Source organism: Rhopalosiphum padi, chromosome 2, assembly GCF_020882245.1.
Source record: "Rhopalosiphum padi isolate XX-2018 chromosome 2, ASM2088224v1, whole genome shotgun sequence".
Lineage (NCBI taxonomy): Eukaryota > Metazoa > Arthropoda > Insecta > Hemiptera > Aphididae > Rhopalosiphum > Rhopalosiphum padi.
The window spans coordinates 65,127,050-65,150,899 of record NC_083598.1 but is presented as its reverse complement, the minus strand read 5'-3'; the positions used below and the strand labels follow the sequence as shown (position 1 = coordinate 65,150,899).

The 23,850-nt window shown below is 26.7% G+C and overlaps 4 protein-coding genes and 3 non-coding genes across 8 annotated transcripts; 1 reads left to right on the top strand and 6 right to left on the bottom strand.

Moving 5' to 3' along the window:
- Window positions 1-1,919: 1,919 nt before the first annotated feature.
- Window positions 1,920-3,035, top strand: LOC132921977 (large ribosomal subunit protein bL32m). The gene is made up of 4 exons (XM_060985250.1): window positions 1,920-2,154; window positions 2,261-2,500; window positions 2,571-2,716; window positions 2,774-3,035. The coding sequence occupies exons 1-4, from the start codon at window positions 2,058-2,060 to the stop codon at window positions 2,891-2,893; spliced, it is 603 nt and encodes a 200-aa protein (XP_060841233.1). The 5' UTR covers window positions 1,920-2,057; the 3' UTR covers window positions 2,894-3,035.
- On the bottom strand, window positions 3,006-5,456 carry LOC132921976 (uncharacterized). The gene is made up of 4 exons (XM_060985249.1): window positions 4,812-5,456; window positions 3,991-4,025; window positions 3,421-3,595; window positions 3,006-3,320 (listed from the first exon to the last, which is right to left on the bottom strand). The coding sequence occupies exons 1-4, from the start codon at window positions 5,179-5,181 to the stop codon at window positions 3,064-3,066; spliced, it is 837 nt and encodes a 278-aa protein (XP_060841232.1). The 5' UTR covers window positions 5,182-5,456; the 3' UTR covers window positions 3,006-3,063.
- Window positions 5,457-7,219: 1,763 nt separating this feature from the next.
- Window positions 7,220-10,270, bottom strand: LOC132921245 (uncharacterized). Its single transcript, XM_060984162.1, has 2 exons — window positions 9,425-10,270; window positions 7,220-7,794 (listed from the first exon to the last, which is right to left on the bottom strand). The coding sequence occupies exons 1-2, from the start codon at window positions 9,781-9,783 to the stop codon at window positions 7,587-7,589; spliced, it is 567 nt and encodes a 188-aa protein (XP_060840145.1). The 5' UTR covers window positions 9,784-10,270; the 3' UTR covers window positions 7,220-7,586.
- A 588-nt stretch (window positions 10,271-10,858) lies between these two features.
- LOC132922594 (senecionine N-oxygenase-like) lies at window positions 10,859-17,660 on the bottom strand. Of its 2 annotated transcripts, none has more exons than XM_060986176.1 (7): window positions 17,215-17,660; window positions 14,843-15,079; window positions 14,602-14,743; window positions 14,023-14,319; window positions 12,773-12,923; window positions 12,380-12,546; window positions 10,859-11,445 (listed from the first exon to the last, which is right to left on the bottom strand). In XM_060986176.1, the coding sequence occupies exons 2-7, from the start codon at window positions 15,028-15,030 to the stop codon at window positions 11,140-11,142; spliced, it is 1,251 nt and encodes a 416-aa protein (XP_060842159.1). In that variant the 5' UTR covers window positions 15,031-15,079; window positions 17,215-17,660; the 3' UTR covers window positions 10,859-11,139. The 2 variants fall into 2 exon arrangements, with proteins under 2 accessions (XP_060842159.1, XP_060842158.1); XM_060986175.1 differs by having other exon boundaries at window positions 17,038-17,658.
- A 2,208-nt stretch (window positions 17,661-19,868) lies between these two features.
- On the bottom strand, window positions 19,869-19,940 carry Trnam-cau (transfer RNA methionine (anticodon CAU)). The gene has a single exon. It is a non-coding gene; the product is annotated as a tRNA-Met (tRNA).
- A 568-nt stretch (window positions 19,941-20,508) lies between these two features.
- On the bottom strand, window positions 20,509-20,580 carry Trnam-cau (transfer RNA methionine (anticodon CAU)). The gene has a single exon. It is a non-coding gene; the product is annotated as a tRNA-Met (tRNA).
- A 2,552-nt stretch (window positions 20,581-23,132) lies between these two features.
- On the bottom strand, window positions 23,133-23,204 carry Trnam-cau (transfer RNA methionine (anticodon CAU)). The gene has a single exon. It is a non-coding gene; the product is annotated as a tRNA-Met (tRNA).
- Between the last annotated feature and the right edge of the window lie 646 nt (window positions 23,205-23,850).

Here is a 23,850-nt window from a genome sequence, read left to right as displayed (position 1 = left end):
ATTGGTCTGTCACTCTGGCACAGAATAATTTTATTCTGAGATATTGAAGGGCAAATAGATGAGAAATTGAGAAATGTGGATTTTTTTAAAGGAAAATCGATGCTAAGTGTTGTGTGCTAGTTTTTCACTATATAGTCAGGCCGCCCGTAGATTAAAATACTATATTATTTGTTATACTGTGAAACCTCTGAATAGCGGACACTCGGTCACCGACATTTTGTCAACTATTCAGAGGTACACATTATATTAAATTGTTAAATTTAATTATAGTGTTTTAACAAATTGACAAATTTGTAAAATAAAATATAAACAAATATTACTGTTAATATTTAAAATATAATATAATATTAATGCAACACCCATTTCCTTTTAAAGAAATCGAAATTCGATGAATAGAAAAAGGTAGACAAGTTGCAAGCAAGACCGTAATTGTTGGGTCTGTTGAGAAGGTCCATTGTTCGGACACGCCCGAATTTTTTAAAAGTAGAAACATTTTAGTGGTGAATGTAGTTTATTGACTATACAATTTCGGTATCTAAATTTAAAAAAAATGTTGGACCACGCATAATTATAAAATAATTTTATTGAGATTCATTTATGGAATACTTATCACATTATTGTTTTTTTCTATGTATGTTATGCTATTTTAGAATGAAGACACTAAAAATATATTAAAATTTAAAGTAACCTTTTTTATTTGGTTTTAAAATGTTGATCTTACCCCGGGGGGATTCTATCCTGCGGGCGCGCTTGGCCATACGGTATCTGGTACTGTTAGTGGTCCGTTAACCTAGGTTTCATTGTACTATATTATTAAATTTTTATTTTTAATATTTAATTTATGATTTGCTATTTTTATAAATACATACTACATAATATTTTTTTAATATGAACTACAACCCTAAATCTTTATTACCCTAAGCCCTAAAGGGTCTATAATCAAGCATATTGCATACAATACACCATACACCAATTATATTTGTAGTTTACAGCTTGTAGAGCTTTTATTTTCATATAAAATAATTTTAAATGTTTTTTTTCTTCACAATATCACAATTACTATTCAAGCACGGCGCCAAGAGGGGGCAAGATAGGGCTCTAGTTTGAACAAATAACATCTTTGGACCTTAGGTCTTTTTATTATGGATTAACCTACTAGTATTGTCTAATAAGAAAAAAATGTACTACAGTTTCAATAAAATATGTTTTGAAATTTGTGAAATAAGAAAAAAAATCTTTTATCTTTTTATTATTACCTTTATTGAGTACTAATTAATGGATGAAAATAAACAAACAAATGTACCCTAAATCATTAAAGTTGATCAAACAAATTCATCTATTCATTACTAAACACAAATCACAATTACTTTAATTTATATTTTTGAAATGTAAGTAAAAAAACATAATCATTTATTCACATAGGTATGTAATATTAAAGTAATAAAGGAATTGTCATTTTTTTACATCATTGTTAATATTGTTGTTGAAGGTCTGTGATTAAAAATTTTCTTATATAAGGAACAAAAATAATATTTGACATTATTCTTAAAACATTTTTAATTATTCAAAAGTTTGTACTATATAACTTATAGCTATATTATGTTATGTTATATGATACGAAAATATTTATATTTTATTTAATTAACCTCATTGATTGCTGAAAAAACCTTAGCTTATGTAAAAAAAATATTTGCACCACTCTGCCAATCCTGGAAAAAATTCTAGTACCGTGCTTGTAACTATTCACAACGTTCATGGTCTCATGGATATAGTCCAATTTTCCATAGAGTATACCCACAGAATACATATTATATATATTTTCCATATATATTCTGTGGTATACCTATTCTATTCTCAATTCCATTTTCATTCGTTGAGCTGATTAACACCGCTAATAAGTGATAAGAACTAATGATAACTACGCTCTACCGACCGCATTATGATAATCGATTTAATCTTGCAAAACTGAACTCCGCACTCATATACCTAAATATCCAGATTTTTGGACAGATTTACTAAAATAATTCGTTTCGTCAGCACTAATAAGAAAATAAAAAATGAACGGTCTCTCGGCGCTGAGAAGGATTAAAAATCGGCTGTACACAGATTTTGACGCCTTTTGCCACATGATACTAGGGCATGCGCCTCCACCAGGTAACGTAATTATATATTTTCTTTAGACCTCTTTCAATAATAGTTATTACTGGTTGAAAGCAAGTCTATTGAGCATATTAATAATATTTTGTTCCATTATTTTCAGCTCTTTCTTTTGCCAGTACTGCGGAAACACTTAAACCATCTATCTCAGCCCTAACAAATGTTCAAAGACTATTTGGCGATTCTATTTTTTGGGCAGTACCCAAACATAGACGTACAATTGAGAAAAGACTAAAACGAAAATTTGGTTGTATTAATGATTTTTACAAAATTCTTTTACCTCGTACAGATTTACTCACATGTAACCAATGTGGTCATAGTTATCAAAGACGCCATTTGTGTGGTGAGTGATGAGTTCGTAAAATTTCATACATTTTTCATCTTCGTAATGATATGTACATTTTATATTTTAGCCAATTGTTATAAGAGGGTTAAAGATGAAACTACAGAGTTTCAAGAAGTCATTGAAAAAGAATTGGGCTTGAAACCCATTGAACAGGAAGTAGTAGTTCTGTATAAAGGAGAGAAAACCAAACAACCAGTAGAAGAATTTTGGAAAGTAAGATTAATTGACTATACAATATTGTTATATTATTAACATATTATTTTATTGTAGGGTAAAAGAATCATTGAACTCAAAAGAGAAAAACCGTCATGGTTCAGTAGAAACTTATTACAAAGGACTACTATTGGCAACTCTGATTCGAAAGATGTACAACCGTCAGAATTAGCTTAAAAGCCAGTTTTCCTTTTTAGTATAAAATTTGTTGCAAATGTATTAATTTCCATTTAGCTTGATCAATATTTTAATTAAATCAAGTAGAATAAATTATATTATATAAAAAAAATTAACAAAATAAGAAATATTTTTATATTAACGATGATTAATGATTGTTACAAACATTTTTAATAGTGTCCAGATAAACTATCAATTATAGTTTCAGGTTCTTCATCGGGAAAATGACTGCTTACATGTTCAACTAATTTATCAAACATTTTATCGCCTTCAGCTCCCACAATGTATAATTTACATAAAGGGCATATTCTATGATTATCTGGTTTTGCACGAACCCCACAAATACAAGGTGTAGTGGAATCTAAAGTAGAATTTGTTAATGTTTCTGCATCTCGATACTCTGCAGATGGCTTTATAACTTTGACTTCTGTAAAAAAATAAAAATAAATGACCAATTTATTCATTTGTATTGGTTTAAAGTAAGTATACATTATAATATTAAATTTAACAAAATTAATATGACTTACCCTCAACAAGTAGATTGAATCTTGATGTGACATTAAAAATTAAATCATTTTGATCGGCAAGTAAATGTTTAGCTAAGGTTAATTTTTCTTTGTATGCATTAAGTTCAGACAATAACATAGGCCAAGATTCATCATCCGAACTATACTGAAGACTTAATAAATCATCATCTGTATCCTAATAAATATATAAATGTTCTTGTATAATTCTTATAAACTCGTTTTAAAATATATGACACCATAAAATTAAAAAATAAATAAACAAAAAAATATCTTATCGATTTGAAAAAATGTTGGTAGATAATATTTTTTACAAATACTGTCAAACACTATCCAGCTGGTTCAATATAAACTTGAAAATTTGGAGTGGAAATATAATTAATTTTATTATTAATAATTATTATTTGACATACTCAGTTTGGAATATCTTTTATGTTAGTTGGCATAATGTAAAATTATTTTATGATATATTATTTTAGTGGGCATATAATGTTTTAAAATTGAACCAGTTGGTAAAATATTATTTAATGTCACTAATTTAATCTACAATTATTGAAATATATTATAACATACCATAATGCAATTAGAATTCATCTTGAAATCAACATCTAAAAATAAAATATTTATTTATTAAACAAGATAATTTAAAAATATAATTATTTTAAAATGATACTTGACACTTCCAAAGTTAATCCAATTAGATGATTTTTTAATTTGCTTAAACTTAATAAAATAAATAGGTAGATGCTTTAAATAAGTTTTTTAATTGATACATACGTGGCAGATTAAAACAATATATATTTTTATAAGTATTGAGGTATGAATCAGAAATCAGAGTGTATCAAATATTAATAATTATGAAGAACTATCAAAGATCTAATACCAGCTATTAGCCTTTTAACACATTACAGTGTTCTAAGTAATAAGTGGATTTTAAGATCATTACTAATATTAAAAGTAATTTTTCTGTAAGACAAAAAGGTTCCAGAAATACAAAGGAAATTAAAGCAATTATTTTTATAGAATTATTAATGTGTAATTTCTACCAAATATTTTAATAAACTATAATGAAAACTAAAAAAAAATAATCAATAAGTGTAAATAAAAAATAAATCAAGTGTAATATAGGTATTAAGTATGAATGAATGTATAAAGTCAAATTTTATAGATGTCAAAAATCTATAGTATTACCATTGATTATACCTAACTATTTTTTTTTCTTGTTTGAACCGATGGCGCCGTGGGAACTGCTTTTGCATTACTTCCACAGCACAATAACTAACTATTTATAATCAATGGTATTACCTATTTTACCTAATGAGATTTGTCATATATTATTAAATAGGTACCTATTTAATAGTATTTCAATGATTAACAAAATTGTAAGCTCGTACCATTATATTTTAAATAGTTGTCTATGATTGCTAAAGAGTTCTTCGGCTTGATTTTATCATTTGATTGAACTGCAGGATTATCTAGTGTTGACAATGTTGTCCACAGTGTACGATTTTCATTGGTAACTATTCTTAGGTATTCAACCAACTGTTGCTTTTTACTAGATAACTCTTGAATATTAACTTCTGAAGATTTGATATTGGACGTCTGACATGTACAGTGACTTTTTATAGTAACATTTTCTTTTTCAACTATATCTAATCGAGATTGTAGCTTTTCACAGCGTTCCGCCAACGTTTGGAGAGCTACACGCAATGCAGCGACTGTCCCTACGTCATCAGTTATTTTACTGGATATTGTAGAAGACATGTTATATAAATTTATTAAACACTAAATATTTTATAAAAAGATAAGTATTACACAATATTATTTTTGTAAAAGCTTTAACTAAATAAAACCTGTTTAATGTTTATAAAAATAAATGTGTATATTATACAATATATTTATATAAAAATAACAACAATAATTAGGTAGGTATGTAACTGTTTTTTCTGCGGGTAAAAAAAGTATAAAATAAATTAAACTATAAGTTATATGCGTAAACTGTAAAAGTGTAAAGATATTTCCCGTTATTTATCACCTAAAACTTGAAACCATAAAGTATACTCTAATAACAGTAATAACTCTATGCTTGAAACACTTTCTGATAAAGTGATAACAACAATACTGCTTATTTATTTGCCTAGAGATTTCTTGTAAGGAGTTTTAATAAATTAATTTTTTCCGGTATAAGATTCAAAATGATAATAATTTATAACAATTGGGTTATAACTTATAAGTTTAATAAATTATATTACCTATAAAATAATAACTATGTACATAATTTGAAAACATGTTTATGTTTCTATTAAACAGAACTAAAATATAATAAGTATAATATAACACTTTAACACTTACTAAAATGTAACTGTAAATAATAGGTAATCACTACTCAGTGTTATAATAACGACTGAATAATATATACTCGTAAATAATATGATTTAAATTTGTAAAAGTAGAAATTTATTGAAACGTTTAAAAAATGTTTAAGTAAAAATAACGTAAAGAAAAATTAATTTTGAATATGTTGTCTTCCTATATGAATTAAAACATAAAGAACACATCTCAAGTTTACATGTATGTAAGTTAAGTATCCTCTATGCATTATATATTTATATCCAAGTATATTCGTGCTTAACTTGAAAATAAATGATAGAGGTATTCTAATGATATTAAAAAATGTGTATCGTGTATGTCTAGCTAATTCATTTACTTACCGAATAAGTCGTGGATTGCTCCTCTATTCCTTCAAAATAGACACCCTTTATTGGCTTTATTATTCCTCAAAAAATATTACCACATTTTATTGAGTTGGTTATTTCTTATTTATAATATAATATTAGCATTGATTACAAACACTATTTATAATCAAGGATATAATATACACCAATATATATTTTTATATAGGTATATTTTTAGCCTAAAATTGGTCCGCAATAATTGTAATTACAACAATAAACATATAAAGACTAAACTGTGGACACCGCAAAATATGCTCTTATCCTTTCAACGGAAGTAACAAAATACATTAATTGTAAGCATACATTTTTTATTAATAGTTTTTTCCATCATTCCATCTTTTATCATTCATGGTTAAAAAGTTAAAGGTTATATAATATATATCTAACTACAACCTACCTATATTCTTATACCCAAATATTAATGGTAATGTTGTAAAAAGAATCCTAAATAAAATAAGTAATGTCCATCTGTGATCTGCCAAATGCGTCCCAATTCGAAAAAAATTATGGAGTATGTTAAAATAAACGAACATTTATTTGAGTTACCTATTCAGTCCCTTTCCCCTTGCGCCCTCTATCCAAGTCAAAAACTGTGTATATTTGTCAGGACTCTGGACTAATGACTTTGCAGCACATTTTTTTAAAATTTTTTTTTTTATTTCAAATCATCATAGATTACATAAAACATAAAATATACATTAAGTTAGTTTACATGATTATCTATCTTTTTTAAGCTATTAGCTTGTGTTAGAGATAAAGAGTAATATTAATAATTAATAACACAATTCATATTATAATATAAGTAACAAACTAAAGTGATAAATACAATAGAAGTTAAAATAATATTAACAATAGAAAAATTTTAAGAATGAGATAATTTTACATATTATTAAATATAACGAAATATATGAAGGTCTTAGATTAATTGAGAAAATAACTATTGATATACAATTTTGTTAACATTAATTTTGGAACAGTGAATATTTTTTTATATTGACATGGCATACAGTTAAAATACATAGACACATTATGTCCTAGATAATTTACAAAAGATCTATAAAAATATCTGACAGATATATTACCTATACCTTATATTTTCTCTTTTAAAAATGTTCTCTTTTGGGTAAATTCAAAATTGTATCATATGTATAAAATAACCGATTAATTATTTATAAATCATTTATTCATAAAGAAAAAATATTTACAAATAATTATAATAAATAATTAAATCATTTTTAAAATGAATACAACAGTAAAAATAATCCATGATGGCATTATTCCAGATAACATTGACAACTGATCGTTCGAATTACAATATTATTTTATACGACGAGTATAATCGTTTTCATTTCATCAGGGAATTCAATCGCTTATAAACAGTAAGCACTAAGCACACTGACATTCTTATTTATTTCCGCAGAATTTTTTTTAAAATTATTGTATAATATTATATCGGGAGCTACTCGATTGCAAACATAGTGCTTCCCCAGAATCTTTTTTCATTCGTGATATACAAAAAGATCGAAGATTCGAATACACCAATAATACTAACATTAGTAAAAAAATTATCGGTATCCAACAGAAAAACAGAATGTAGTCGTTTTCAATGTCTGCGTCAACTTCGCCATCTTCGTCGTTATATCTGTAATTATCATTAAAAAAAATATTTATCGATTATAACTTATTTATAAGTCTATACCTAATTATTATTGTTCGTCGACATATTAGTATTGCAGTAAATTATGCTTCATAATTTCATACCCACTCTTGTAGTATAATCAATTATTATATTTTGACAAATAGGTCGACGAATCGCTCGCAAAATACCGATTACCAGTCGTATAATTTATGGACATTCAGAGTGTGTATTTCCTCCCCCCCCTGCACTATTATGAAGAGTTTGTTGATGTCCGGTTGGATGTAAGTCATCATAACGCCACGATACGCGCTAATCTTATATAAATATTTACAGGGCTGGTCTATAGTGTGCGCTGTGCGGCCTTTGACTCATTTTTTCGTGGCCCGTGGCTACCAATATTAATGGACAAAAAAATAATAGTAATAGTAAAATATTAATGTTGTATCACAACTCTTAGATTCTTAGAGAATTGTTAAATGTTAATGTTAATTTTTTTAAGCTTTTTTTAATTTAGCTGTACCTGCTGTGTCTGCAAGCGTATAGAATAAAATTAAAAAATGTGTATAAAATATTTATTTTTTTTCGTTCAATTTTTATGTGCGGCCCGAGTAGTAAACTATTCAATACTTTTGGCTCACTTGATACCAGTGGCGAATCCACCCCGGGTTCTCTAAAAAAAAATTAGTTTGAAGTCCTTGATTTTAATTTCTGACGTAATTATACTTCAAGGGTAACAAAATTATTGTGATAAATTTTTTTATTACTGTTATTATGAAAAATATTTTTTTTTTGTTCTGTACGAGACTGTGGAAAGTAACATATGTATGTACCTAAATAAATACTTTATCAAAATTAATGTGTGCCCTTTAAAAAACGCCCCCCCCCCGTTATCTTGGTCTGGATCTGCCCCTGCTTGATACTTTGAGTTTGACTAGCATGGTCTACACTAAAACGGATATGTTAAAAAATAAGAACAAAACACGTTGTTTTTAACGACGGGCGGACACATAATCCGCATCTAACGCATCTAATGCATCCAACAGTCGTATCATCTAGAGTCTAGACGCACAGTCAAAAGCGAATGGTTTCATTTTTCAAGGTACATTACAAATGGAAAGTGCGTAGTGTGGACCGGCCCTAATACTGTTATAAGATAGCCCGTCACTACAGTGACACAAATAAGAAAATTGTTTAGAGTAATGCTGCATTGATATATTTTACAGGTAACCCTGTAGGGCTGTAGGAGTAAGTCAGGAAAAATATATAAAGCGTGTGTCATAAATAGCGTATATATATATAAAGATAATAACTCAGGTGTTGTTTGTGATATTCGGTGAATGTAAAAAACATAGAAATTTATATGAAACTATAATTAGTGTAAATGGTCATTGAAAGCTAAACGATATTGAAAATTTGTCGAATCGTTTTTTACCGAAGTACAACGCTATCAAGTTTGTATTTTAATGTATTCTGTAGTTCATCAATAGCCACAGGAATATTATTAATTGTTATACCACCATTGATTTATAGCCTATAGGTATAAATACGAGTATATTAATAATTATCAATAATAATATAGTAATATTAGATTTGTTGTTTATAATTATTATTATATCTATAGTCACAAACTCACTGGGTGTACGACGCGGTATCAGTTGTTGCTGTCTCGTTCATACTCGAAGGCTGTATCTTCTCCTGCGGGATGAGGTTCACGTCATTGGGTAACTGTGTACTCTGCTGCAGCTGCTGTGGAAGGTTCGTCGTATCGCAGTCAGTTTTGACGATAGAAGTCGGGTTTTCAGATTGACGGGGCTCAGGCTTTGGTGCTGGTTGAGTCCGAAAGATCGGGCCAGCGATCGACGAATATTTATCGATCGCGATCGTCGCGGGTGCTGCAACGGCGGCGGGTGGCGACCCGAATATCGTTACACACAGGACGGCGGCAACGGTGGTGCGCATATCGCCTTTATTATGTAAAATATACCTCAACATAATGCATATACAGTATACACGGTATACCTACCTACAATTTCGTTCGTACTCAACTGTATATTACTGTTTATTATATATGACACTGTAACACGAATAGTATCAAAATATATTGTTATTGCAGGAGGTATAAACGTTATTGATTTGGTAAACATTGGGAATTCATCGCCTATGCTACAGAATAAAATATGATAATAATTATTCTGGTAAGGAATTACAAAAAGAATCATTATGGGAACTGGATTAGTGTTAAATAAATATAGTCACGCGTGCAAGCACACATAAGTAAAAACGGTGGTAAGTGTACTATATTGGGGCCGCAAGTCAACATAAAGTACATAAAATAAAAGTTATGAAATGTATGTTGGCCACAACGCATTTGTCGCATTTACGCATCAATCTCATATTATCTATTATCTCGAGTAAAACCAAAATAGTGTAATTCAAACTTCGAATATATGATTTGAGAATTTAAATCTCTCTACATGTTATCAAATATATAATAAATTCGTATGTTCAAAGTAATTTTTCACGTGATTAAAAAAAATAATTCTATTTTATTGTATAATATTACTTCAAATTAACAAATTATAAGTTAATAAAATAAAAACAATAGTATTAAGAGAATAACTATATTGTTCTGTGCTATAAGTTTTACAGTTGTATAATAATATTATGTAAATTAAATAGGTACTCGGATTTTTTTATCAATAATTTCAATTTATTATTTAAAAAAAAATAATTTGGACTAATTGACATAAATAATTTGAGAAACATTGACATAATGTATATTTATCATCATAATGACTCAGATGATATAAAGATAAATCTCACAAATTATTTTTTGTTCGATTAAATCAATTAAGTACATAATTGAATAATTATGATAATTCATGATTTTACATAACTACATATAATACATAAAAGCTATTAAAACTTCAAAGCTGCAAGTAATTTTTAAATTTACCATCAGAAGGAGTTATTAATTATTTTTTATATTTACAGATTCAATTTGCTAGAAAAAAAGTATTTATTTATTAACAGTTACAAAATAAACATTTATTATAAGTCTGTTAAAGTTTTACATCTGTTATAAATATTTATAGATATTATATTATATTATATTATATTATATATTATATTAGTGATTGTGTCAACAATTATAGACATATTATGATATAGGTACTATTAAGTATTATTATATAAAATATATATTAGTATATTACCATATTAATTAAATGACAATAAAATAATAAGCTCATCAATATAACCTTTTTGTGTATTTACCAAAACAGGCAAAACATTTTTATGACCATTTAGATATTATTGATATAAAATATAAAAATTTGCGTTCGTACTTTATTTATTTTTTGCATTCTCTGCATCGAATTCAATTACATAGTCATCATTGTTGATGATTCTAATGACCGATGAGTGATATGACCTATAATACTTTTCTTTATGTTCATGACATCCCGTATAAATTTCAAAAAAGATTGATGGAATTGGTTCGACTTTATTTTTATCTGATATTAATGATTTGCAGTAATATAACATGTTGTTGCCTAGGATGTGTGTGTTAACCGGAGTCATCGTTGTCACCATATTACTATAATCCAACCGGGATGAACAATTTTTACGAAGAAATTCCAAATAATATCGAACCTAAAAAAAAAAGTAAAATTCCTTAAGTAATAATAATTATATTTATATTACTTATTTACAGGGCTTGAAACCGTTATCGAAATTATCGGTTACCACATGTTACTTGTTAGTCATCTAACAAACATTTTGTTTAAAAATTATAATAATATATGTTCACTGGCCAATGGACATCGTCTTACCTTGGTCACTCTATAGTAAGATCATTATAAGTTTTATTTTCTGTGAATTATTTAACATTAATTTCCACTATTCATTATACAATACACTTAAGTAATTATAATTGATAGTAATTACGTCTTATAAAAACATATTTTGTTTTTCAGTTTTTCACCAAAATTTTTCAAGTTGATTTTAAACTCATTTTTGAATCGTTTCATATTACACATAATAACAATATTCTACACCAAAAAAGTAAGGAAACCAATAAGTGTTCAACAATCATGACCTCTATGTCATTCGATCCACATATTTTAGTTATTGCAATGCATTTGAAATATCTCCATTTTCAGCATCTGGGCCGAATTTTTATATTTATGTTATTGAACTATGTGTGTATGTAATATCAAAAACAAATATATCAGTAGCGTAATTACCGCAGGGGCAACAGAGGCAATTGTTCCGGGGCGCAAAATAACAAATAAAATAATATTGGTTTTGTGTAATTGTAAATTTATTTTTATTTAATTTGAAACAAAATATTTAATGTGATATAAGTGTGATTGGGTTAATCTTATAAAAAAAAAACCATACATTTGGTCACGGCAAAGATTTAATGACAAAGATCGAAAAATCGAATTTATATTAGGTAGGACGAAAAATATATTTTGCCTCGCGGCGCTCACGAGGGAAGTTACGCTACTGAAATATATATAGCTAATAATTAATATTACATAATTAATTATAAACATTGTTGTAAGTATATGAATATTGGTACCTGTAAGTCAAATACTCGGAACACAAAAGTCATATTTAAATATCCAATAAAACCCATAGTAGGATTATTTATATTGATGATATTTTTATGAAGCGGAGTGATCAATTTGTCGTTCAAAACATTAATTCCACAGCTAGGATTCAAAAATGGTAATGTAATTTTGTATCCTAAAAAAATCAGACAATACTTAAATAGTTTTGTATATGTTTTATTTTCTATTTTTTAAGCATCTATAATTTATTGATTGATTTATATAGGTATACCTACATAAATTTTAAATATTCTTAAGTCATAATATATTATGCTTGGATGTTGTTTCTATATTAAATCCATTAAACATTCATACATACTTTTCGGTAATTCTTTAAAAAATATTATTTCTAATGCATTTACCTGTACAATAAATTACAGCATCTAAAATCTTGTCAGTTTTGTCCTTAAAACAAATAGATTTTTTTGAAAATAACTCAACGTCTGGTAAATGTGTAACATTTTTTGGAAAATCTTTCTCAATTAATTCAGGCTTATGATGACTAAAATAAACCTGTAAGTGAAACATGGGGGAAAAATCAGACACATTCATACATCATTATAAACTTAACATTATTTTTTAAAATATTATAAAGTTAGTTAAGTCACGTAGACATATATTTAGTACTTAAAAATATAATGCAATTTAAGGTAGACGGTTCACGGGTAAATCAAGTTTTAATCGATTTTTAATATTATCAATAACTTATTAAAGTATTATACTTCATGTGAAATACATAGTTATATTTTATATACAATAATTTATAAGCATTCAAATTATTTTAATTCTTATAGTTTGTTTTTTGTATAGATATAATATGATAAAAAGTTGTGATGACAACATATTTATAAAATAAATGAAGCTCGGTATGAAAGAGACTTCCATTACACCATTACACGTCTTAACGTATCACTAAGTAACGCCTATATTATTTAATATCTATAGTTTAATAGTATATTAAATCGTATACACTATACAGGAATATAATTTTATCATTATAAAATATAACTATGTCGACATTATTGTTAAATGGTATCTAGTATTCTAGTATCTAATATAATTACAATTATATTTATTTAATACCAAAATTCAAAATATACAATATAATATACATTTCTGAAATTATATAACTTTATTGAAAGTTTAAACGTAGCTAGCGGGTAGGCCTTGTGTAACCCCGGGCCTACCTACAAATCTTTTGTTTAAAAATAACTTTTCCATAGAATTTTTTATTTTTAAATTCTAACAAAAAATAAACCTTGGCTTCATCTAAGTATATAATTAAATATTAGCCTTACCCGTGAAAAATATTCAGTTACAAGTTTACAACCATTTCACTAATAATATTTAGGAAATCAAATTGATTAAACCTAAAACTATCAGAATTAATTCGATGAAATATACTGATTTAAACTCTAAATACGCATACATTTATTATTTATCTATATAATAAATTATAAGAATAATATTTAATCTTAAAATGTACCGTTCTTTGCAATTCTTTAGACATTATTATATTTTGTAACTTTGATTTATTTTTATATTTAATGTAACTACTTAGTATATAACTTATACTAACTAATTTATTGTATACAAGGTATTTTTCGTTTACCTGATTTGCAACTTTGGATACATCCAAGCAAATATCAGTGCCAGAAGGACCACTACCAATTATGAGTACATTCATATTTGTAAAATGTTCAGGTATCCTATAATCATGACTGTGTATCTGTATGCCCTCAAAATCATCTTTCCCTGGAATATCTGGGATAAAAGGCATAGCGTTGTGTCCATTACACACCATTACTACATCATAGTATTCGGTCTTCAATTTTTTTGTTTTCAAGTCTTCCACTGTCACTTGCCAGTTGTTTGTTAATCTTTCAACTGAAGTCACCAAACTACAAAACTATGAAACATAATAATAAAGACCACGAATCACGATATAAGCCATTTCTAAAGAAATGTTACACTATAAAATAAATATTCTAAAATATAAAATCTCACAATGGATAATTATAAGATAATATAATATAATATTTTGCAGAATTAGCTCACTTTAAAGTTTAAACACTTCTATACTCTAGACATGCAATTTTACGTAAAAATTTAGTTATGTATAAGTACCTATGTTATTCTACTTTTATATCCTCCTCCTTAAATTTAATGAATACAAATAAAATATGCTTACTTGAATGTGCTTATCAAGTCCAAAATGTTCAGTAAATTGTTCAATATATTCTTGCACTTGCCATGATTTCAAATATGATATATCGTCTAAACCCTTATGAGGAAAATTAGGAAAATCCATTAATTCTTTTGGCAAATTTGTCCTAAAAATTTTTTTTAAATATCGCTAAGTCATAATATTGGATTGATGAACCATAAAATAATATACAATACAAACATACGAAATAATAATAAATACATACATTAGATTTTTATACATGCTTGTGTGGATTGGCAAACCAAATTCATCAAGACCGGTTCGTTCTTCATAAAACCAAGTTCCACCCACTCTTTTCGACCGTTCATAAACTATGGGTTCAAAATCATTTTCTAAACATCTTCTAGCTGAAGCCAAACCAGCAACTCCCGCTCCAATTATAGCCACTCTCATGTTGTTAAATTTTAATTACGAATAATATACGTAATGTTATAACTTATACCTAAGTATAATAAATTGAACATCAATATTTACTTTGAAATTCGTAAATCATTCATAAATTAAAAAATTAAGTCTATGTACAATGTACATTGTTTATCGTATACTAAATAATTGTATTATCAAAGAATACTCATTATTACAAAAACTAATAACATTTAAATACTTTTTTTATAATGAGTGTTCTACAACAACAAAAGAGTATTTTGTTTATACTATATAATATATGCTATATATGTATATAGACAGTAGTATTACATAATATAATAAATAACGTAATTTAAATTTATTTAAATTTAACTAACAATATTTTTTCATTTTCTTCATAGATTTGGGATAATCCTAGATATTTTATTTATCACCATGTAAAATGATACAAAATAAAAAAAAACAGCCCTGAATATTTGTTTTATGATTTTATAAAAAAAATTGTCCATATAGTGTATGAGTAGTGTTTTCTTAAATGTCATTAAACACTAATAATCCACAACGATATGTGTGTTTTTTTTAACATTTTCTTTTAATTGTCAATGAAACCATTTCACTGGGTAAAAAATCTTGAAAATTCAACACAAAGTTCCTGTAATAAGCTGTTATTAATAAAAGTTAATTAAAAAAAAATTGAGCGTAAATTCAAAAAATGTTTAAAAACAAGTGTTTGAAGTAAAATTTGAATTTCGGAAAAATTAGCAAATTAGATGCAAGTTAAAAATTCATAAAATGTTAATAAATACTAAGATTTAAAAATTTAATACAATTATATTCCTCACAAGTATTTCATACTAGAACTGAAAAATTATAAATAATATAATTACTTTTCTTAGATATTTGAAATTTAAATATGAACGAAATTACTTATTTAAACAATGAAACTATGCCCATTATTTTGTTATAATTTTAAAACATTAATCGTGGTACCTAAAACATTTAAGTGTATTAAGATCTTTACTTTACTGAATGAAATTTTCAAAATATATAGATTAATTTTGATTTATAATAAAAACAGTATTGAATAAAAAAGTAGTAAATACTTATTCATAACTCATAGACGCTCATAGGTAATTTTTAAGGGGGAGAAGACAAAATAAAAAAAACCTTAAATTTAAGCTAAATAGAAAAGTAATGTTATTATTCTAAAAATAGAAAATAAAGTGTATATTATTCGATGTTAGTAAAGAAGAACTGCATATTTTTTCGTTTCATTCATTTCATAATGAAGTTTATTTTAAGATGTCTAAATCATTAGTTATTTAATAATATCATGGTAATATTATAATTATAAATGATAAGTTAATATTATTTTACGAGGGAAAATAAATGGTCAGTCCCCCCTCCTATCACCAATGGACGCCCATGCATACATAATACATTATATTGTTAGTATTTAATTATTATAATTATAATATATTTTAAATTTTGTTGGAGTTTTAGAATGCCCCGTGTTCTTGTAAAAAACATCATCCAAACCACAATATAGTTACAATTTTTCGTTTCTTTGTTTGGACACACTGAGAATTGAACCTTGCAGAGTTGCAGCACATTATTATTAAACATTAAAATCTTATTGAATTTAAATTTTTATCACATTATTTCTGTTAATATTATAATTTTATGACAAAAATAAATGATAATAATAAAATATATTGCGTGTGCAAGGTAGATAAATTTATTTATTTTATGATCCAACTTGTTTGTGTTATGTGATAAGATGGATAATATTATGTATTATTATTATCATTTATTATAGATAAGATTAAACCTGATGAATGATGGACATCGAACATTTTGGAGTTTTGGACTTACAATTTTATATTTATTAATATTAATTACTATTTACTAATACTAGTATTAATTGATGCTAAAATCGAATGAAGGTAATAATAAAAATGATTAAATATTAATTAATATATTATACTATCATGAAATTGTAGGTACTAATAAATAACTGTTCAAGGTACCTACCTTAAAGTCCAAACGAAATAGACTCGCCTCTCCGTCAAATGTTGCACAACTATAATACGATTGCAATTTTTAAGACTAATCACACACAATCGCCGATTTATATCGACCTCAATGTAATACACTTATAACTTGTTACTACTATTATATTTATTTGGATATATTGGCCAACAATCTTACCATAATATTAATATTTTATCATTTATAATACAAATAATTTATATAATTTTATATTATATTAAACTGTCACTCCGGATACTCGTATTAATTATTAAATATTCACCACGACAGCGTTTGCCTCGTCCGAGTCGTCCGAGTAGAAACACTAGAAACGCCCCGTGATAATATCGAAATCCGTTGTTGCGTCGACAGCTATAATACCGAGTGATGATGATAATTGATAACATATTCTAATATGACCGGATCATCGATACTTATTGTCATATGTAATGGCGTAAATAGGGTCCTCAAATGCATAAGACTTGAGCCCAAAAGGTTTCAAGAATTTAAAGAGGATCTTTTATATATTTTAATTATCAGTGATATTTATATATTTGGACGACACCGTGAATTTTACGCGCACATTTACGTTCGCTGGTCGGATGACGATGTATTTTGTTCAACCTTAGCAGCACTTTCACGGCAGGCCGTTTTTATAACTAACTACTTATAAGTTATAAATTTATAATAGATCATAAACTGTTTATAAAATGTTGAAATTAAAATCAATGAAAACCTACCAACATGTTATTACTATTATTATATATGTATAGCTATTACCATTAAATATTAATTATACAATATATTTTTTATAAATTTAAAAATTTAAAATAGTATTAAAATGAAATAAAATCTTAGGGAGGACTGAGCCCTTTTGATCCCCCCACTATTTATTTCATATAGCTATTGTACATTTTATATCTGCTTACATCATCATGCACATCGTGACTACAACAGTGCGCTCGGTTTGTTGCGCTGAATACATGCCTATTACTTACTGCTTAGCCAACCTTTTTATGAATACTTAATGTTGTTCGAAAATTGCAGAATTAATTGTAACGTCAGAAGAGGTTATACGAAGTAAACGATTAAACAAATACAATTATATAATATATGATAATTTTTAAATTACAATAATAGTATATTATTATAAATTAAAAAGCACATATATTGGCTCTAACAATCACTAATTTTTATCGGATGTTAATGTGTTGAGAAAATATTATCGTCAAAACAACTGTAAGTTAGACAACCGTGTAGGTTAGACAACCGACAAGTCATACGACGATAACACATTATGGCCATGAACGATATGAATTTACTTTATTAGTTCATGAGTAATGCGTGAAAATCAGATGCGCACTAATCAAGCGCAGGGACGGATTTAAAATAATGCATGGGTTTGGTGTAAGTAATCTTTAAAACTGCCGACTAGATTTTAAAATGCTTAATTTTTACTGCTGTCTGAATGTAATATTGCTGCTGAGTAAAGGGTGTCAGTAGTCAGCATATCACATCCCGTTAGAAGTACTTATTAACGTACTATGATTTGAATTCATAAAACTCATTACAAAACTACATTTTTTTAAATAAAATGTTTAAGTTTTAAAGTTTTGATGGATTAAATGCGGCACGGTAAACATAAAAAATAGTGGTATTATCATTATGATGTATTTATACCATTAATTGAAATAATTGAATTGTCTAAACTTTTAGTACAGGTAGCCGGTAGGTACTTATAGTGGTAAACTGGTAACTAATTAACTACTTACCTATCAAAATTCTTAACTCTTAGTAAATATTTTGCTTTAAAATATGAAATTAAATATGTCATATACTGTCATTAAAAACAAAAAAAAAACATAAAAATATAAATTAATAAATTAATGAAAAATATTTTTTTTGTAATGAGTTTAAATCGTAATAAAAAAAAAAATATATTTAAAAATTCTTTTTATAGTTATTAATTATTATAATATTATGAATATTTAGATACTGTTAAAATAATCACCATGTGGCGTGTACCTATGCATATATAATAATATTGAGTAGACACTATAGATAAAATTATACAATATGCTTGCAGCCTCAGGCGCGTAGCTAGGAAAAGGGGGGTGTTATTCAAAATGAATTGACAAAATTATATGTATATACAATTAATAACTTTACGTATACTTTATTTTACAAACGCATTACAAGTGAATAGATAGTGGTTTATAAGAAAAAATTTAAATATTTTTATTATTAATAAAAAAAAATGTAAATCCATGATGAGTATACCCTGTCTGAGAGGGGCGGGGGTGTTACTACACCTGTAACAACCCCCTGGCTACGCGCCTGGCTTGCCTATATATTACTGTGTGAGTGTGTGCTATTGTGATAATCGCAATATCACTAAATGATAAGTAAAATGACGAGATTGAATGATGAGAACATTGAGAACTTATCTAGGACAATTTAGTTATGTCTTTTATAATTTACAAATATTTCAATTTTTAAATTATTTTTTCGATAACTAATTTTATTTAGTTATTAAGTATTAAGTAAACTTTTTATGAATATTAACTTGTATAATATATCATGTATATGTTTGCAATAATTATTTATTCTATATAAGCTATTATATCTTTAAATTGTATATAATCAATACATATATTAGTTGAGACTGTTAAAGAAAGTTAAGTTCGTGAAAATGTAATATAACCATCTATATTTAATAAGTTTAAGGTCTATGAATATTACACAATTATTAAACTCGTTTATACTTCCAAATAATTGTAAATTAAAAAGAAAAACATTGAAATGTAGAAAGAAAAAAAGTAAAAAAAATTCCTTAGCAGAGCGTGGTTTCGATCCACGGACCTCTGGGTTATGGGCCCAGCACGCTTCCACTGCGCCACTCTGCTATGATATTAAAGTGGCAAAAATGACTATATTTATTCTAAAAAGCCCTTATTCAAGGGTGAGTTTTTTTAAAATTAATATTTTTAAATTCATAAGAAAATGTAGATATGTCAAAAAATCAGAAAAATATTTATAAGCACTAAAAACTTAAAATTTTGCTTTACTGTACTACTGTACTATCATATATTCGCAGGAAGTTTATATTTGGCAGGAGCCAGGAGTAGGTACTTAAAAATGTAGTAATTAATATCTAATCGAATAGTGCAAAGGAAATATCGATTATCCAAATTCCAATTATTACGCAATAACACTATGAGAATTTATATTGCCTACTCTAATGATGTATAATTATTAAAAATATCTAAGTAAAATATGGCAAATTATACCAAATGTGTATCACCTATATTATAATATATATAAATATATTACGTCTTAATAAAAATGTAAATTATTAAAAATGATTAAAAACAGAAAGAATGTCAGACTAAAAATATAAAAAAAATCAAATTATATATTATCCAGAAAAATGCAGACTTTGCTGTATTTCATCATACACATAAAATTAATGTTTAGCAGAGCGTGGTTTCGATCCACGGACCTCTGGGTTATGGGCCCAGCACGCTTCCACTGCGCCACTCTGCTAATGATATACATTTCTTATTCGGTAAATCATAACATATTTATACAACATTGAATATAAAGAAATTATACAAAATTTAAGATCTTAAAAATTCTCGTTGGCAGTAAGTCCTATCATACTGGAAACATTATCATTTAAAGTTTAAATTTTGTCATTTTGCTATTTCAAGAATTACTGATTGTTGATTACCTATTTGACAATTTAGTTAAAAATATAAATATATTACAATTTAAAATAATATCTTCAAAACGCTCAAATTTTGGGTATTAACCACTAATCATTTTCTTCAAAAAAATATATAGAATATAAAAGATTTTGAATATACCTAGCAACCTAGCCAATCGTCATCGAGTGACAAGTAGATCATTTTAATGGATGTGTTAATTTCAAATTTGTATTCACTACATAAGCGGACATCGGGAGCTTAGTCCCCCAAAAATCGAAGGTAATATGTTATACTTGTGTATTGAAAGGGGGTGCGGGGTCACTTTACATTGGATTATAATAGTCAGCGGCGCAGCCAGAAATTTCTCAAGGGAGGGGCCCACCAGATGAATCTAGGAAATAAAAGCCTCGGAAAAAAAGCCCCGTACCAACTAAATACATTATTCGTTATTTTATTATGATTTACATAATTAAATATAATCATTAGATTTATCTGTATAACACTTTGTTAACATATATTTATAAGTATATAGCTGAAATCTGCATTTAACATTGTCAATAATTGTTATTTGTCATTTATACTTACATATTTTAAAAAATATTTAAGTGTAACAGTAACAATTTAAAATAATTGTAATTTTTCGTTTATATATTCTATATTTAAAAAATGTTAAATAAATTATTTAAATGATGTACAAATGATAATTAATTAATTATATTTTTAATTTTTTTTAATTTTTACCCTTAAACATTTTTTAAATTATGTAGGTACAAATGATAATGTTAAATGCAAATTGCAGTTATACTTTTAGATATGTCAAAGAAATGTTACATAGATAAATGTAATGATTATATTTAATTATGTAAATCATAATACAATAACAAATAATGTTTTTAGTTGATACATGGCTTTTTTTCCGATTACCCACCAGATATAACACTAAAATCACACATTTTAGTATATTTATGAATATTTAATTAAGATGTAACAATTTAAATACGTATATATGACTCTGTGAGTCAGACTGTGACTCTGCTATCCGTCATCCACGACGTCTTTAGTTTCTATTTTAATTTTTTTTTGTGTTGAGTTAAAAAAATTAGTTATCTAATTATCTTCGATGTTCTTTTATTTTGTTGCATATTTTTAAATTCGGCTATCAATTTATACAAATATTAAAATATATACACAAGTAGATAATTAAGTTATAAAAAATGTATTGACAAATAAAAGAATACGTTGTTGACAACTACACGATTAGACTTATGCGTTTTATCGGCAATTAAACAGAAACTGAGCAACGTATGTGCGGTATCGACGTATTGTCCGAACGATTCCAGATCCAGACCAGAGAAGCGGTGTAGTCTAGATACGATAATGCATTATCAATTTTATCTTTTGCTAGGTATCGCACAACAATGCCTATTTAAATTTTACTATTTTTATTTTGGTTTTCATATTAAATCATTATTTAATCATACATTATATAGTATAATACGAATTACGAGTACTAAGTAGTATTGTGTTATACTATTATATGTACTACACGGACTGACGGACCATAATACGCCACTGATTATGGCCCCCCTAAAAATTCAATCAAATGTCTACCTATGAATTTCAATGACACATTACTATAGTCCAAGGTTGGCCAACTTTAATAGACTTGCGATCGACCTTCAAGATTTTCTAGGTTGTCGCGATCGACCAAAAAACAAAAAAAAGGTTGTCAATAAAAAAAAATATGTATATTATATATTATGTACATGCGTGTTACACTTCTTTTATTCGATATCTGTGTAAAATCTCGTTTTTCATAGTTATTTATTGCATTTTCTAAATATAATTTTTATATTTGTTTATATAGATTATAGATACTTATACAAATTTACAGAAAAAAATTTTTAATTGTTTTCTGAAAAAAATTCAAAAATTCAAGAAAATACGAAGGGTGTCGCGATCGACTCAAATTCATCCCATGATCGACTGGTTGACCACTCCTGCTATAGTGTATAATCAATGCTTAAGTCTATGAACGTTAAAAAAATGATCATCATGATGAGGGTGTTAGGTTAATGGTGTATATTCTGACACTAATACGAATAAAGAATAAAGATATAGGATCCGTACACCAAAGTGCCCATTATTGCTAAGTAATTTTTTACATGATCTCAAAAAACCCGTATTATAAAAACTTTTTAAAACACATCATTGTGAAATCTGCTATAGAATATAAAATGATTAAACTGTCGGAGACATGATTAACTAGTTAAAAGTGGTTAAAAAATAAAAACAAATAGTTAAAATCACACATTCAACTTGTATTATTTTCCACAAAAATGCACAATTATTGAAGTAATTTACTTATATTTATATAAAAACGATGTTTAGCAGAGCGTGGTTTCGATCCACGGACCTCTGGGTTATGGGCCCAGCACGCTTCCACTGCGCCACTCTGCTAATGATGGAAACGTACTACATACCTTAGTTATATAAAAAGCTATATATGTAATAAACTGATAAATATCCGATAAATAAAAATATTTTAATACCCAAATTATATAATATTTTGTAATTACTAGTTATGTTACAATTGTGCACATTTCATATTATTATGTTTATTGTTTAATGCGTATTTCTATACACTATGTAGATACTTGAAGTACTACCACTGCCCACCGGGTTGCAAGGATATTAAAATAATTAGGTACTTATGTAACTCATATATATATTATGTAATTATAATTATATTATATAATATTATATTATGACCCAAATTGTTTTTCGTCTGGACAAGTAGCCATGATCTCAACAAACGCCTTAGGAATCAAATGTGGCAAACCAAAAAAAAGTTTTAACCATAATCAAGATTGTGAATTTTTATTATTGTGTTTTTATTTTTATATAATATATTGGAATAGAACTAATTTTTCTGTATAAAGTCAGGTAAATAAAAATTAGATATATGTTTCAAAGTTCAATAACTTTTTATCATGCCATCTCATTCATAAGTACCTAATCATAACCATAGTATAATTGATATATAAAAATAATAAGAATATAATATATAAAACTAAAATAGAATATATTTGAGAAAATTTTGGAT